We start from the raw sequence: 14,855 nt of genomic DNA on the forward strand, positions 1-14,855 counted from the left end.
GCCCTGCCTCTGACCCAGCTACCCTGGGCTACCGGGGCCTGCCGGACCCCACGTAGCTTCCCCGCCACTTACAGCATCTGCTGTTTTTGTTTGTTTTTCAGGCCCTTTGAATTTGCTGTCACTTTCTTAGTTTTTGAGTTGGAAAATTAGAGCCATGGTGGGGGAGGGGGCTTTGTGATTTGGAAGTGTGTTCTTTGTTTCCAAACGTGCAGGTTTTCTAGTTTTCCTTCCGTGGCAGATTTCTTGCTGAATGCCTCCAGAGTCCGCGAAGGGAATCGGATTGAGTTTCACAGGTCCTTCTGGACACGAAACCTGCGTCGCTGTTTGTCTCCTGCACTCTTTTTGTCTGGACGTCCACCTTGGCTGGTGCTCACGTAGTTCTTCCCACCTGTCAGTTCTGGCACCTCTGCCTTGGGCTCTTGTGGTCACACCTTGCTTGTAAATGCCTCGCATAGTATTTCTTGTGGGGGGGTCAGTGGTCTACGCTGACGAGACGGCCCGACCACGTGTGTGTCGAGCCTTGTTCCTTTCACCTTCGTTTTGGAAGTAGACTTTCACTGCAGCAGAATAGAAGTCTTGGAGACACGTTTCCTCTTCCTACGGCATCGGAAGCTATTGTCCCCGTGGCTCTTGTGTCTCCCAGGGTGATGCCAAGACCGGCCATCACTGGCACTGCTGCTGCCGGAAGGGACTGCCTTTTTCCCCTCTGGCCGCTGTTGAGATTTTCAGACATTAAACTGTTTTCCGCAGGTCACCTGTGGTGCATCTAAAGGCGCTTCCTTGTGTGCTTTCTACTTGGGACCCGCTGCACTGGACTTCTTAGTTTGTTGGCCAATGCCCCTTGTTCATTTTGGACAAGCTCTCTGTGTCCCCTTCTCTCTTCAAAGACTTGCCCTGCCCATTTCTGTATCCTGTCCTCAGAGGACTCTGGGTATGCGGGCGCTAGATGACTGACTGTCGGAGAGTCCCCTCTTTCCAGTGCTGTGCATTCCCTTCCTGTTGTCTCCCTGGCTGTCAGTCTAGATATTTCTATAGTCCTGTCCTCACCTTTTCTATCGTTTCCTTTTGCTCAGTCTGGTTGGCTGTGAATCTCATCGAACGAGCTCTTACTTTCAGATACTGTGTTTTTCAGTTCTAGGATATCTATTTGGTTCTCTTTGTGGACGTCATTTCTCTGTTGAACATTTTCATCCTTTTGAAAGTCAGTTTTGTAATCTGTTTCTTTTTGATATTCTCATTCTAAAGCACTTGTATGCTGACATCAACCTTTGGGTGAGTTGGAGATTGACTTCCGCTTTGGCTTTCTTGATTAGCAGTTCCCTAGTGCTGCCTCTTCTGTGTCCTGGGGTTTTTATGGAGAATCTGGCATTGTGTATCAACTCACTGTGTTGTTGGTGGATGGGCGCATGTTCCCACGTGAGTCACACGAGGAGACATTTCAGCGGACGTCAGTAAAGGCATTTGATGGGAATTGGACAGCATCTTCTCTGGGTATTTGCAGTACAAAGTGTTCAGGGTAGCTAGTGTGGCCTACAGGAGGAAGGGGGCCTCAGTGCATTTGATCAGGTCACTGGATCCCTGGGAGACTGGCCATGGAGCAAGTGTGAAATGAGGGAAGGAACGAGAGACAATGATTTGGGCAAGATGAAGGCATGGGAATGGCGAAGGCTTTGGGGGAAGGCCTACCACCCCAGTCCCTGCGCGGAGAGGGAGGGATGAGCAGGTGGGAAAGGTAGCTGAAGGACACTGCTGGTGGATGCTGGGAGGCCAGAAGGCCAGCGCGAGGAGCCATTGTGCTGACATGCGCCCTGCGTCCCCTCACCCACAGGGTCAAACTCCTGCACGAAATGATGCTCCTCCATGCCTTGCTCCTAGCTTTTGGGTTGACACTGGTGGAAACCACGCAATCTGGGCGACGCTGTAAGTATCATTGCTTTCACTGTCTGGACTGGATGGGAATTCCCTGAGCCATCAGGGGTGGTTGGGACGGTCGAAGTGCAATTTCCACCATCTTAGCCAGCTGAGAGCTCTCTGGGCAGTTCAGTTGTTGGGCAAAGGGTGGATGTGGAGAGTGTCCCTGAGGAAGGGGAGTGTCAGGAGGGAGGAGGATTGTCTCCAAAGCAGCAGATCTGGAGACCTGCTGGGGAGTCTAGCTGTGGTGCTTCTCTAGCTGGGACAGACAGGAGTGGCTGAGGACAGGGTAATCTGGAAGGGTGCCAGCCTCTTATGACTATCAGGCCATCTTGGACAGGGGCCCCAATCTGCAGAGCACAGGGCTCCCACCCATGGCTGCCTTGGGGGCACTCCCCAGGGCCTGTCTCTGGAACAGGCAAAGCTCCTGCTGTGCTTGATGTAGCCCCGACTCAGAGCCCACCGAGGGCTGAGCTGTGGAGGTGTAAGGAACTCCTTGGAGGCTGGGCGGAGGGGGAAGTGCATGTGTTTGAGGAGCCTCCCACTGCTGTCTTTTCTCTCAGGGACCTACAATCTGAAATGCCACGATTGTTTGTCCATAAACAACTACAATTGTCCAAATGTTCGGGTATGTAACTATGAAGTTAGGCGCTGTATGACGATCTCCATTCGTAAGTACCTGCTTGTCTGTCTCTCACAACTTGTGAATTAGTCACCCACCTGGGCGGTTTCAGGGGGTGGGGCCAATCTGTTTTGTTCTCTGCTCCCACCCATGGCCCTTGGTTTGCGCTGTCCCCATCCTGACAGCATGTTGTCAGGCTCTGGACTTAGCCCAGGAAGAGCAGTGTCACCACACTGTAGAACCACATGCTCTGAGGTGGGCTGTCGGCGGTCGCCTCTCCTGCGATGTGTCCAGGGGGTGGGAGCATTGCCACGCCTCAAGGCCTCCACCCCTTGTCAGGCCCTGGTCATGTGTGCAGACGCCCCAGTGTAGCCTGGGTGATTCCTTGCTGCCCTTTGACACTGGTTGTCTGGGGACGGCTTCCAGCTAATCAGACCCAAAATGTGGATGCAATGGCCTGTTCAGGACAGTGCCAGTCACACACAGATGCCAAGGCCAAGTGTGGGATCAGAGCAGAGCCTGACCTTCCAAGATGCTTCTGGCTCTTGCTCAGAGGCACTCACGCTCTGAGAAAGGTGTCCCTCTCGCCAGGACCCTATCCTGAAGCACATGTACTGCCAGGGGCCAGTGAGTACTAATTAACCAGGGACGGTCTGGCAGGGAGCCTGGTCTGGGGCTTGCTCAGGGCCTATCTGCGCAGTGTCTGAGTTCTTTGCCCTTCCACATGTCATTCATTCTGTGTTCAAAGCCCCTGCAGAACAACCTTTTGATGGCCTCCTCTCCCTTGTACCAACTGCCATTTTTCTGTAGGCATCTGCTGCAGTGGGACCCAGGCAGAAGCTGACCATGTGTACTTTGTTCCTGCAGTACACACCTATTTTTGTGCAGGTGTCAGACTGTCAATATCCAGTGTTGGGACTAGACCAGCACTTCTGGTTCTTAGAATGATTGCAAGACAGCCCTCAGCAGTAACCATCAGGAGGCTTGAACAATGAGGCTTATTACTTACAAGTCCTGGAACTTCCAAGGCAGGCCTGAGGCACAGTGAGGTCCCCGTGGCTAGAGAGAGAGCTTGCAAGAAGGGCCTGGGGTTCTGGTCTTATTGGGGTTGAGGGAGTGTGGGGAACCTCTGGTTTTGAAGGGCTCATTCTTTATTGGGGAATTTAAAATGTAAGAATAGAAATTCTGCCATTTGGAACAACATGGATGGATCCTGAGATTATCATGCTGAGCAAAATTGGTCAGATGCAAAAAGTCAAGACCCATATGATTTCACTCGTGTGGGATATAAAACTGAAAGCAACAAATGAACAAATAAACAAAAACTCATAGAACCAGACAACAGTATAGTGGTTACCAGAGGGAAAAGGGGCTGGGGGCAGGTAGAAAAGCATAAAGGGAGTGAAATGTATGGTGATGGAAGCAGACGTGACTGTGGGTGGTGGGAACACACAGTGCGATGCGCAGAATTGCACATGTGAAACTGACATGATTTTATTAACCAACGTCATCTCAATGAGTTTAATAAAACGAAAACAACCCGGAATTTAAAGGGAGTGGAGAGAGAAAACAAGAGACCCAAATCGTTAGCATGGAAACCAAGCAAGATCTCTAAAAGAAGGAACATGGGGCCGTGGAAAGGGGTGACTTTATCTAGTTTGTCATTGACCTTCTGTTTATTGGAGATCACTCCCTTTGAAGTGGTTGCCTCTTTGAAGTGGATCCTTGCCAAGCAAAGCTTAAGTCAGGAACTTGCATTACAAAAAGGAGCAATACTTGTCAGGGCTGCACTGCAGTGCCTTTGGGAGACCACATTGGGATTACGGCTCCTGGAGGGAGCTGGGTACTGTGTTCCCCAGAATCTCATCCCTGTAGAGCTTGACCCAGAGAGAACATGTGTGAGATTTGCAAGGTGGACGTGAAGCAGAGACCATTACTCTTGAAGGTTGCGTGCTGTGTTTTGACACAGTCCTAGTGGCTTTACACAGTGACGGACACCAGGGGACCCCAACCGGTCCTCATTCTTATCCTGCCTCAGTCCATCCCATCATCTCCGTTGCTGGGCCTTTCAACCCAAAGCAGATCTTAAAACCCCAGCAGATGCTTGGCTGCTGGTCTGCATAGGTGACATGTGCTCCAGGGCACACATCAGACCTGTCTGCAGGAGTCGCCTCTGCGTGGGCCAGAACAAAGGACAGCGATGCATGGCTTTGATATTTTCCTGCAGAGTTTGGCCCTTCCACCCTGCCTCTGCTTCAAGTGGCCCCGGATGTAGAGTACCCCCCTGATCATCAGCCCCCAGACAACTGCCATTTCTCCACTCCTCCTACAGCCATGGAAGCTGAGTACCTGGATTTAATAACTTATCCCCATAGAGCTTCAGGGCTTCGGTTTCCAGAATGACCTTGATGGATATGGAAATGGACACCAAATTAGTTTTGTGGGGTCAGGGTCAAGGGATTTGGGTGGAAAAGAGGCTAGTGAGTCCATATGAGGGATAACGGTGGTGATAAAATTTGTTTATTCTCACCATTTGGAATGGCATTCCCCTAGTTAGTTGTAGTGTTGCACAAAAGTTTTGACGCTGTTACCATTGGGAGTAACTGAGTAAAGGATACACAGGATCTTCCTATGTTTCCTGCAACTACATTTGAATATACAATTATCTCAAAGTTAAATGTTTAATGGAAAGAAAATTTAAAACTAATATTATCATTAATTATATAAATTTGCTACACTTAGGAACCCAAAACTTTTGGGGAAAACAAAAAATAATAGTATCTGTTTACCAGAGACATGCTTGAAAATAAAATACAGACAATGGTATACAATTTAAACACTGACCCAAAGAAGCTCTTCTATGTACACTGGGGCAAAGTCAATAGTAAGACAAGACCATTACTCATGAAGAGTAACGTTTTTTGGAAATGAAAGGATAAAACTACCAGGAAGATACCACTGTCTAAATCCATAGCTTGTAGATAAGAGATCAAGGAGATAAAACTTGTTACAGCTACAGATCAGGGGTCGACAAACTTTTCCTGTGAAGAACCAGATATTATAGTAAATGTTTTCAGCTTTGTAAGCCATCTGGTCTGTGTCACAACTGCCCAACGCTGCCTGTATGGGGATGGAAGCAGCCGTAGAGGGGAAGGAAACATGCTCATCCCTATGTTCCAACAAAGCTTTATTTATAGACACAGATAGTGGACTGGGTTTGTCCCATGGGCTGTTGTTTGCCCACCTCTGCTATAGAAGGTCTGAGCAACGCCACTAACAAACTAGGAATAATCACCATATATCAGAGCAGAGCCTGAAATAAATAACCAAATCCACATTTTCTACAAGGCTGCATATGACATTTACAATTGTGGACTCATGCCATGACAACATGCATCCACAAATTTCAGGTGATTGAAATTATGTAGAATTCCTTCTCTATCACAGTAAAATTGAGAAATCATACTCAGACGTGAACTAGGAAATCTCTAACCATTTAGTAATTATGCAGAGAATTTCTAAATAACCAGTTTCACAAAGCAGAAGACACAACAGACATTAGGAAACATTACATCTGAATGATGATGAAGATACAACATGTCAAAAATGAAGGGAAACCAGCTGAGGAGTACTTACAGCAAAACGTAGAACATTACAAGCACCGAGTATAAGAGAAAAGGGTGAAAAAGATCTAACCTTCCATTCAAGAAGATAGAAGAAGAATCGAAAATCGACCCAAAGACAAAGAAGCACATATAAGGAGGATCGCAGAAATCCTTGAAATAGAAAACAAATGAACAACAGATAAAACCCACAAAATGACTAGTTGGTTCTTTGGAAGGATTCGTAGCATTGGTAAGACAGCATAAGAGAAATTAAAGACAGAAATCTAAAATTCACATTTCCAATATCAGAGATGGAAAGGGAGGCATCAATCAGACCTTATCAAGAAAATAAGAGGCTATTATGAATATAGTCTTCCTGTGAGAAATTTGGGATTGCTGATGAAATGAAGAATAACTTGAAAAACAGAACTTAACCACACCTGGCTCACAAAGAGACGGAAACCGAAGTGTCCTGAATCCTTTCTGAAAATCCCACACCCAGAGGTTGCTTCCCGAGCACATTCCTCATAGTTAGGGGGAAATCACCCCCATCTCACAGATGGTCCTCCAGATAATAAACGAGGAGGAGTCACACCCTAGTGTTGCATGATGACAGCTGACCCAGCAAAGACGCTGGGGGAATGGAAGCTCACACACGGTCGTTTCTAATGAATGGAGATGCAGAAACACTAACCAAACCTTAACCAATGAAACCCCAATGTGTGTAGGCTCTACCACATCCAACGCAACGCAGTGTCCTGGATGAGATCCTGGAACAGGAATGTAAAGGGGAAAAAATGAGTGAAATCTGAATAAAGTGTGGAGTTGAGTTAAGAAGAATTTGTCAGTGTTCATTCATTCCTTGGGACAAACGCACCTCGTAATGTAAGTAGTGAGAGCCGAGAGGGACGGGCTGTGAAGGATGTACGAGCTCTTTCACTATTTTTGCAACTTTTCTCAAAACCTGAAACTTGTAAAATAAAAAGTTCATCTTCACACACATGCGTGCACACACCCACGCATCCACAGATCATAAGCACTACCTCATGGATTTCAACAAAGAATTGCAGTGTAGTTTACAATTTGAAACCCTACTAATCCAATTCACCATGTTCACGGAGAAAATGGGGAGCGACATCTAATCATGATCAAAAATGCTGAAATGTTTAAATGGTATAGTTTTTACAAATTTTATTTTCAATTTCTTTGTTGTTGGTGCATAAAAATGCAACTGACTTCTCAATATTGATCTTGTATCAAGGGCCTTTGCTAACTTCACTTATTATTTCCAAAGTGTGTTGTCTTGGTGAATAACAGCAGTTTAATTCCTGTCTTTCCAGTCACCATGTATTTCAGTTCTTCCTCCGGCCTCACTGAAGTAGCCAAGAACTCTGCTTCTATGGGGAGTAGAGGTGGTGATGGCCGGCGTCTTACCCCATTTTCTCCTCAAGGGAAAATCTTTCCAACATCCTCATTAAATTATCATAGTCTCCATGAGATCAAATTTCCTTTCTGATTCTATTTCCGTACAGTTTTCCTTTAACTTAGGAAAGGGTGTAGGATTTTATTTTCATAGTTCAAAAATAGGCAAAACTAACGTATAGGGTTAGAGTGCAGACACTTCTTATCATTGGCCTTGATGCTTGTTGTACCTGAATGGAGGGCCAGAACAGAGACTTCGGAGCTTTCATCCAGTTCTGTTACTTGAGCTGGATACTGGTACATAGCTAGGCATACCTCATGAGAATCCATTAAGCTGTCGACTTACAGTCTGCTTCTGTGTAGGGTGTGGGACTTCCTAAACTCCTTCCTTGGAAAATAAGAAAGAAGCAAGTGACTGGAATTTAGTCATGAGTTCCTTCTGGGGTTGGGAGGCAGCCGCAGAGCCATGAGTGGCTAACTGTCCTGGGAAGGGCCAGGGCGTAGTCGTCGTGTGAGCGCTGTGAGGCCATGAGGGGAACACAATTTGGGAATGGAGCCCAGGGCTTCCTAAGGAGGCTTCAGAGGGAGCCATGGTCAGGTAGCATTGGTGGACAGAGGCCACCGGGCTAGCTGGCCTGGGAAGGTCACCACAGCAGTTGTGGGATCCTGCTTGGGGTGGTGCATCAAGTCTGAACTGGGGAGTAGGTTAGCATTAAGGTGCGTCAGCATTTACATGTTAGGCCAGGAGCTGCGGACTCCAGGCTGAGTGGCAGAAAACCTGAAATTGATGATTTTCATCTCTACTTCCTTTTCAGGTTTGAACCTCCGTGAACTACTCATTTACAAGAACTGTACAAACAACTGTACGTTTCTGTATCCGTCCCAGGTGCCTCCTGAAGCCCCTAGAGTCGTGAAAACTAATAATTTCTATTGGGTTCGTTGTTGTAATTCCATGGTTTGCAATGATGGAGGGCCTAGTCTGGAGAGGGATATCATACCCGATAAAATAATTGAGGAGGAGATAGAAGGAACTGTGCCCTTGGGGGAGTCAACGTTTCTGCTGAGCTTTGCCTCCGTCCTCGTCAGCTATACACTGACATGAAGCCCTCTCATCATTGTCCCCCGACCCCCCACTTCCTCAGAGCACGTTCACGCTCCTTTGCTCTCTTGTGAGCCGGAGACACTGACCCCCAGGGCTCCCGTTGGTGAGTTCCCCATTGGCGTCTTATTTCAAGTGAGAAATAAAGAGCATTATTGTTTGGCTGCTGCACACTCAGAGATTTCTTTGTGGTGTCAGATTCTATCTGGTTTTTCCCCTTTAGCCTTCCTCTCACACGTAGACGAAAAACATCTTGCCACTTTAGCATCAGAGATTGAGTATTTTAATCAAACGTAAATCAGTTACTGGGACAGTCTACGTACGTACGTACGTCTCAGCTGAAAGAGAGGTCCCAGCTATGCTCAGACCACAGTACCTGGGGCCCCCCCAGACTCCGTCCTTCCAGCTCTCTGGTTGGGACGACGGCAGCAGCGACTGTTCTTGGCAGTGAGGAGGCACGTGCACGCTTGGGGCCAGACACTGTCCAGCGCCCCATGTGGTCACTCCGACAGGCTTGGCCAGAGCCAGAGTCGTCTCGAAATGTCGCCTGGCTTCATAGAAGCAATGGAATGTTTTCCCCAGAACTGGCCCCTGTGAGGGAGGGGCCCTAAAGCAGCTGTACCGCCTTGACATCGCAGGGAGGGTCCCCGCTGCTTCTGTGATTCCCACTGTACCTGTGTCCGGAATCAGGAAATGCGTGGAGGGGACAGAAAACCAAGACTCCCTTCGCCCTCTTCCTCCTCCATTTTCTTTAAATCAAGACCTCATTTTAAATCACTGAGATAAAACTCACATAAAATTCATCATTTAAAAGGGTGTAGTTCAGTGTTTTTAGTACATACGCAACGCTGTGCAACCATCACCGCTAATTCCAGAACACTTTACACCCCAAAAGGAAACCCCACATCACAGAAGCAGTTACTCCCCTTTCATGCTGTCCACAGGCCTGGCCGATCACTAGTCTGCTTCTGGTCTCTGTGACGTTTCCTCCGCTGGGTCTCTCGGGCAGAGTTCTTCAGAGGAACAGAACCATAGGAGCTCTGAGCATATGTAGTGAGAAGGGAGGGAAGAAGAGAGGGTTGAGCGGAGAGAAACGAAGGAGAGAGCCGAGAGACATAATCCCAAGCAGCACAAATGGAAAGGACGCCTATGGAGACTCGACAGAGTAAAACTGAAGGACACAGAAAACCAAGAAACGATCCAAAAGCAGCCTGAAATTCAATAGGCTCACATCCCGGGGATGGCAGTTCGACTCAGAGGCACGCTGGCGGGATGCACAATGCAAGCCAGGTGACAGCGGACTATGTGTGAGTTCATGCCTAGTGCTGTGACAAAGACCGCAAGGTGTGTGTGGCTCCACCGTGAATGAAGCTGATTCCTCACGTGACACGGAAAGTGAGAATTTTCTCTCCTATTTTTACTGCTATAGGAAACTACTTGCCCAGCTTTATTGAGACACAATTGTCCTGTAACCCTGCAAGTTCCAGTCTACACATGTTGACATTATACACTTCCATAATGCAAAATGAATTCCACCACAGCATTCACCAACAGCTTGAACCCTTTGCGTAGTTTCTTGTTCGTGTTGAGAACATTTACTATCTACTGTCTCAGCAATGTTCAAGTATGTAAACAGAGTCCCGATGCTGTGATCCCCAACATGTGCTCCTCTAACTCGAAGCTGTGCCCTCTGCCCAGCAGCTCCCATCTCCTGCCCCCAGCCCCTGGCGATCGCCAACTGCTCCCTGTCTCTCTGAGTTCAGCTTTCCTTGGGTTCCACATGTAAGGGACAGAATACAGTATTTGTCTTTCTTGGCTGAGTCATTTCAGTTTGCATAATGCCCTCAAGGTATTATGTGTGTGTGCGCGCGCGTGCGTGCGTGTGTGTGTGTGTGTGTGTGAGGTCGGACAATTAAGTTCATGAACTCATCCTAGAAAAAGTGCTACATACCCCATTGCTGAATATCACTCTGGTCACCTTCAAAACACTCCCCTTGGGAAGCTATGCACTGACGCCAGCGCCTAGTCCACACTTCAAAGCAATTTTGGAACTCTTTCTGGAATGGCCTTCAGAGCTGTCGTTGTGTTACCCTTGATGTCCTGAATGTCATCAAAATGTCTTCCTTTCAACATTTCCTTTATCTTTGGGTAAAGAAAGAAGTCACTGGGGGCCAGATCAGGTGAGTAGGGAGGATGTTCCAATACAGTTATTTGTTTACTGGCTAAAAACTCCCTCACAGACAGTGCCATATGAGCTGGTGCATTGTCGTGATGCAAGAGCCACGAATTGTTGGTGAAAAGTTCAGGTCGTCTAACTTTTTTATGCGGCCTTTTCAGCACTTCCAAATAGTAAACTTGATGAACTGTTTGTCCAGTTGGTAGAAATTCATAATGAATAATCCATCTGATATAAAAAAATGTTAGCAACGTCGTTGCCACAAGTTCGCAAACTTAATTGTCCAACCACGTATATACCAGGGGTGCTAAAATAGGTATACACATTTTAAGAAAAGAAAAAAAAAACTATTAAAATTACACTGATGGTAACCCTTTTAAGCACCTCTTGTAATTGCAGAAGTCAAACATGACTTGTATTCAGCTTTTATTATCAGTATATGTTGAGTATTACAATTTTAACACAGTTTTCCATTCTTAAAATCTGTATACCTTTTTTTGGCACCATCTATCTATATCTAAATGCATATATATATATATCACATCTTTATGTTCTTTATCCATTCGTCTGTACAGGGACAATTGGGTGGTTTCCATATCTTGCCTATTGCGAATAATGCTGCAATGCTGGGGTGCAGACATTGTTTCAATATTCTTTACATTTCCTTGGATAAATACCCAGATGTGGGATTTCTAGAGCATGTAGTAGCTGTATTTTAACTTTTTTGAGGAATGTCCCATACTGCTTTATGTAGTGGTTGCACCATTTTCCATTCCCAGCAGTGGTGCACGGGGTTCCCTTTTCTCCCGTCCTAGTCAGCACTTGCTATCTCTTGTCTCTTTGATGACAGTCATTCTAACAGACTTGAGGTGATATCTCAATGTGGTTTTGGTTTACATTTCCCTGATGAGTAGACATTGAACACCTTTTCATGTACCTGTTGGCCATTGTCTATCTTCTTTGAAAAAGTATCTCCTCAAGTCCTTTGCCCATTTTTTTTTTTTTGTGGCTATTGAGTTATATGAGTTATTTATATAATTTTGATATTAACCCCTTATTAGACATGTGGTTTGAAAACATTTTCTTCCATTTCATAGATTGCCTTTTCATTTTGTTGACTATTTCTTTTGCTGTGCAGAAGCTTTTTCATTTTATTTAGTCCCACCTATTTATTTTGATTTTTGTTGCTTGTGCTAAAATGAGAATTTCTAATGCGCAAGTAGCTGTCCTCCCCCTAGAAAATTCAATGTGTGGTGTCCACGCTGTCCAGGTCAAGCTGGAGGAAGGGGAAAGGACATACAGGACCACACATGGGATGTTTTCCTGGACCAGGACCAGAAAAGACACATAGGACATTTGCTCTCGTCCCATTGTCTAATAAAACTCGGACATATGATTCTACAAACTGCGAAGCAGGCTGTGAAGTGTAGTCTATTTATGTGTCCAGGAAACAGAGGTCAGGTGATTGATGGGCAGCTAACATTGTCTGCCACATCTAACATCTTCAAAGGTAAAATAAAAGTGCTGCCTAACTGGAAACAAACACTCTGTGCAGTGATCACTGAAGACTGAGGTTAAAATAAAGAAATCTCCAGACCCGTAATTCTGAGAGTGATGTTTACCAACAGAACCTTATCCACAGTTATTTACAAGAATGACCTCTAGGAAGAATAGAGTTTATCTAGTAGGAGACTTTTCAATATAGAAAAGAATAGTGAGCAAAGAAAATAGTAAACATGCGAGTAAATGGAAGCAAACCTTAATTGTATCTACTTATTGGTGTTAAAGAAACAAAATAAAATTTGAATTAAAAAGAGCTCTAAAGTTTCTGCCTTTTTTTGTGGAGAAGTTATTGAATAACTTTATATTTAAGTTACAAAGCTCCTTTTAAAATGTCTAAGACGATGACTAAATTGATAAAAATGGAGGATATATCTTCTAAAATGGGAAAGAAAGGAAAATGGTTTTTAAAAATGGAGAACTTGGGAGACAATTAAAACAGAATATAAAGTATAAATAATCATTATACATCAGTTGTACAATAAATGTAGATACTAAATTTGAGAGTTAAAAGACAAAGATGGTCAGACTGGATAAAACACAAAACAATATGGATAAAACACAACACAATACAACAACACAATATGGCCATACGATATTTAAGGGAATAACGTCTACAAACAATAGTATAAATGGAGCCACTTTAAAATGGAGCGGGAGCTGCGGTGCCAGGGGAGCTGCTTTGCCCCTCTTAGTCCTCAAACCTTTGGAATGTTGAAACAGGGCAAAATAACCTTTGCACCAGATCTTAGCAAACCTGTGTCCCCAAGAACTGTTTGCAAAGATATCAAGAAAGTAGATATGACTCCCGGACAGATGACTAACGGGCTAAAAATTAAAAACATTAGTTAGACTTAGCAACAGTTAGCTTATCTGCAGCAGCAATAGCGACACCTTCCTTCTACGATGTCATTGCCCCCTTCCCCTTCTCATAAACACCCCTGGCCTTTGTCTCCTAATCGGAACACTGTTTGGGTTTCTTTCTGAATCAGTGCTTCCCAAATAGCTCTTCTTATCGATCTCAAATGAATGCTTGTTGCCTCTCATTTTGACTTTTAGTTTTAGGTTAACATATGTAAAGTACAAGTTGTGGAAAGGTTTACAGTCACATGATTGAAAACTAGATCCCAGGCAAATATTGACCCACAGGAAACATCTACACCCATGATGTTTCGATAAGAGACACAAGTGTGTTTTAGCAGACAAGGTGAGGGCCCCCAGGGGCAGTGAGCCCACGTGGGTGCCTCCTGCCACCTGCCCAGTAGGCCACCTAGAGGAATGGAGGGGCCAGAGCAGCCACAGGAGATGAATGTGTCTCACAAGTCCTCGGGCTTGCAGAGGTTTCTCAAGTGACCACCTGGAAGAGATGCATCAAGCACAGGCGAGGGCATTAGGAGAGATCGCCTCAGAAGAATCACCCACTAGAGGAAGTGTCACTGCTAAGCACCTGCCTGCTTTAGAGAGAGTGAATTCAGCTTACGACGGCAACATTGAACGAAACCTTTCTTACCCTTCTACGCTCCACCTCGTCTCAAACTGACCAGCAAGCTGGGTGGCAGAAGGAGAGAAACAGGAAGAGGCAAAGGCTCACGTGCGTGTGCACACACGCAGACACACAACCACTGCTCGCTCCGGCCTGACAGAGACCCAAGCTCAACCAATGAGCTTTGCATTTTTAAACGTGGAGGACAACAGGGAGAATATGAACAAAACCTAGAATCACAGAGGTAGGAGATGATCGGGGGAAGGAACAGGAAGTGCAAAAGCACAGAGGTGTGGACCTGCCTTCAGTTCCCAGAAAGCTTCTCGGGTCCACGGTGTCACCGAGCCAAGTGAGAAGGGGGCACAGGGAGCCGGGCAGCAGCAGGCGTCTGTGCAGAAAGGCTGTGGTCAGGGTGAGATGCATACATTTGTTCAAGAATATTGGCTGAGCCTTAGCCCAGGTCAGCCCTGTGATCCGTGAGGCCAGGCCAAGCTCTTGGGCCAGCAGGGCAGAGAGCTGTAGACGGCCTGCCCACAGGCTGCACTTGGAATCCCTTTCTTTCCCGAGCTGCCCACAGGAGCCACACAGACCACCCTGACTCAATGCAGGAGCTGCAGGCCAGTTTCTGATCCACTCTCTTTGGTGTATGTTTTGCTGGTTGGTTTCCTGAGGTTTATTACACTGGAGTGTGAGCTCCATGTGGGCAAAAGCTGCGTGTCTACTTGGAGCCCTACTGCATTTCCCCCTGCCTCAACAGTAGTGTGAACCTTTCTTGTGACCGTGACCTTGGGGACATCCGCCATAGCAGGTCGCCTTGCCCTGTGACGCCTCTGACCTGTGTTCTCGTCCATACAACACCAGCACACCCTCACCAGAGTAGAGAGCGTCAGGGCTGGCCACACTGCATGCTTGGGGGGATGTGTTGGGGCCCTTGCCTCGCAGCCAACACATTTCCTCCCCAGGAGGCCCTGCCAGAC

General features: G+C 46.3%; 1 protein-coding gene across 1 annotated transcript; it reads left to right on the forward strand.

Annotated features, from left to right (window-relative positions):
* The first annotated feature begins 1,850 nt into the window (after positions 1-1,850).
* On the forward strand, positions 1,851-8,662 carry GML (glycosylphosphatidylinositol anchored molecule like). The gene is made up of 3 exons (XM_033126000.1): positions 1,851-1,920; positions 2,475-2,582; positions 8,376-8,662. The coding sequence occupies exons 1-3, from the start codon at positions 1,851-1,853 to the stop codon at positions 8,660-8,662; spliced, it is 465 nt and encodes a 154-aa protein (XP_032981891.1).
* The last annotated feature ends 6,193 nt before the right edge of the window (positions 8,663-14,855 follow it).

This window comes from Rhinolophus ferrumequinum, chromosome 14, assembly GCF_004115265.2.
Source record: "Rhinolophus ferrumequinum isolate MPI-CBG mRhiFer1 chromosome 14, mRhiFer1_v1.p, whole genome shotgun sequence".
NCBI lineage: Eukaryota > Metazoa > Chordata > Mammalia > Chiroptera > Rhinolophidae > Rhinolophus > Rhinolophus ferrumequinum.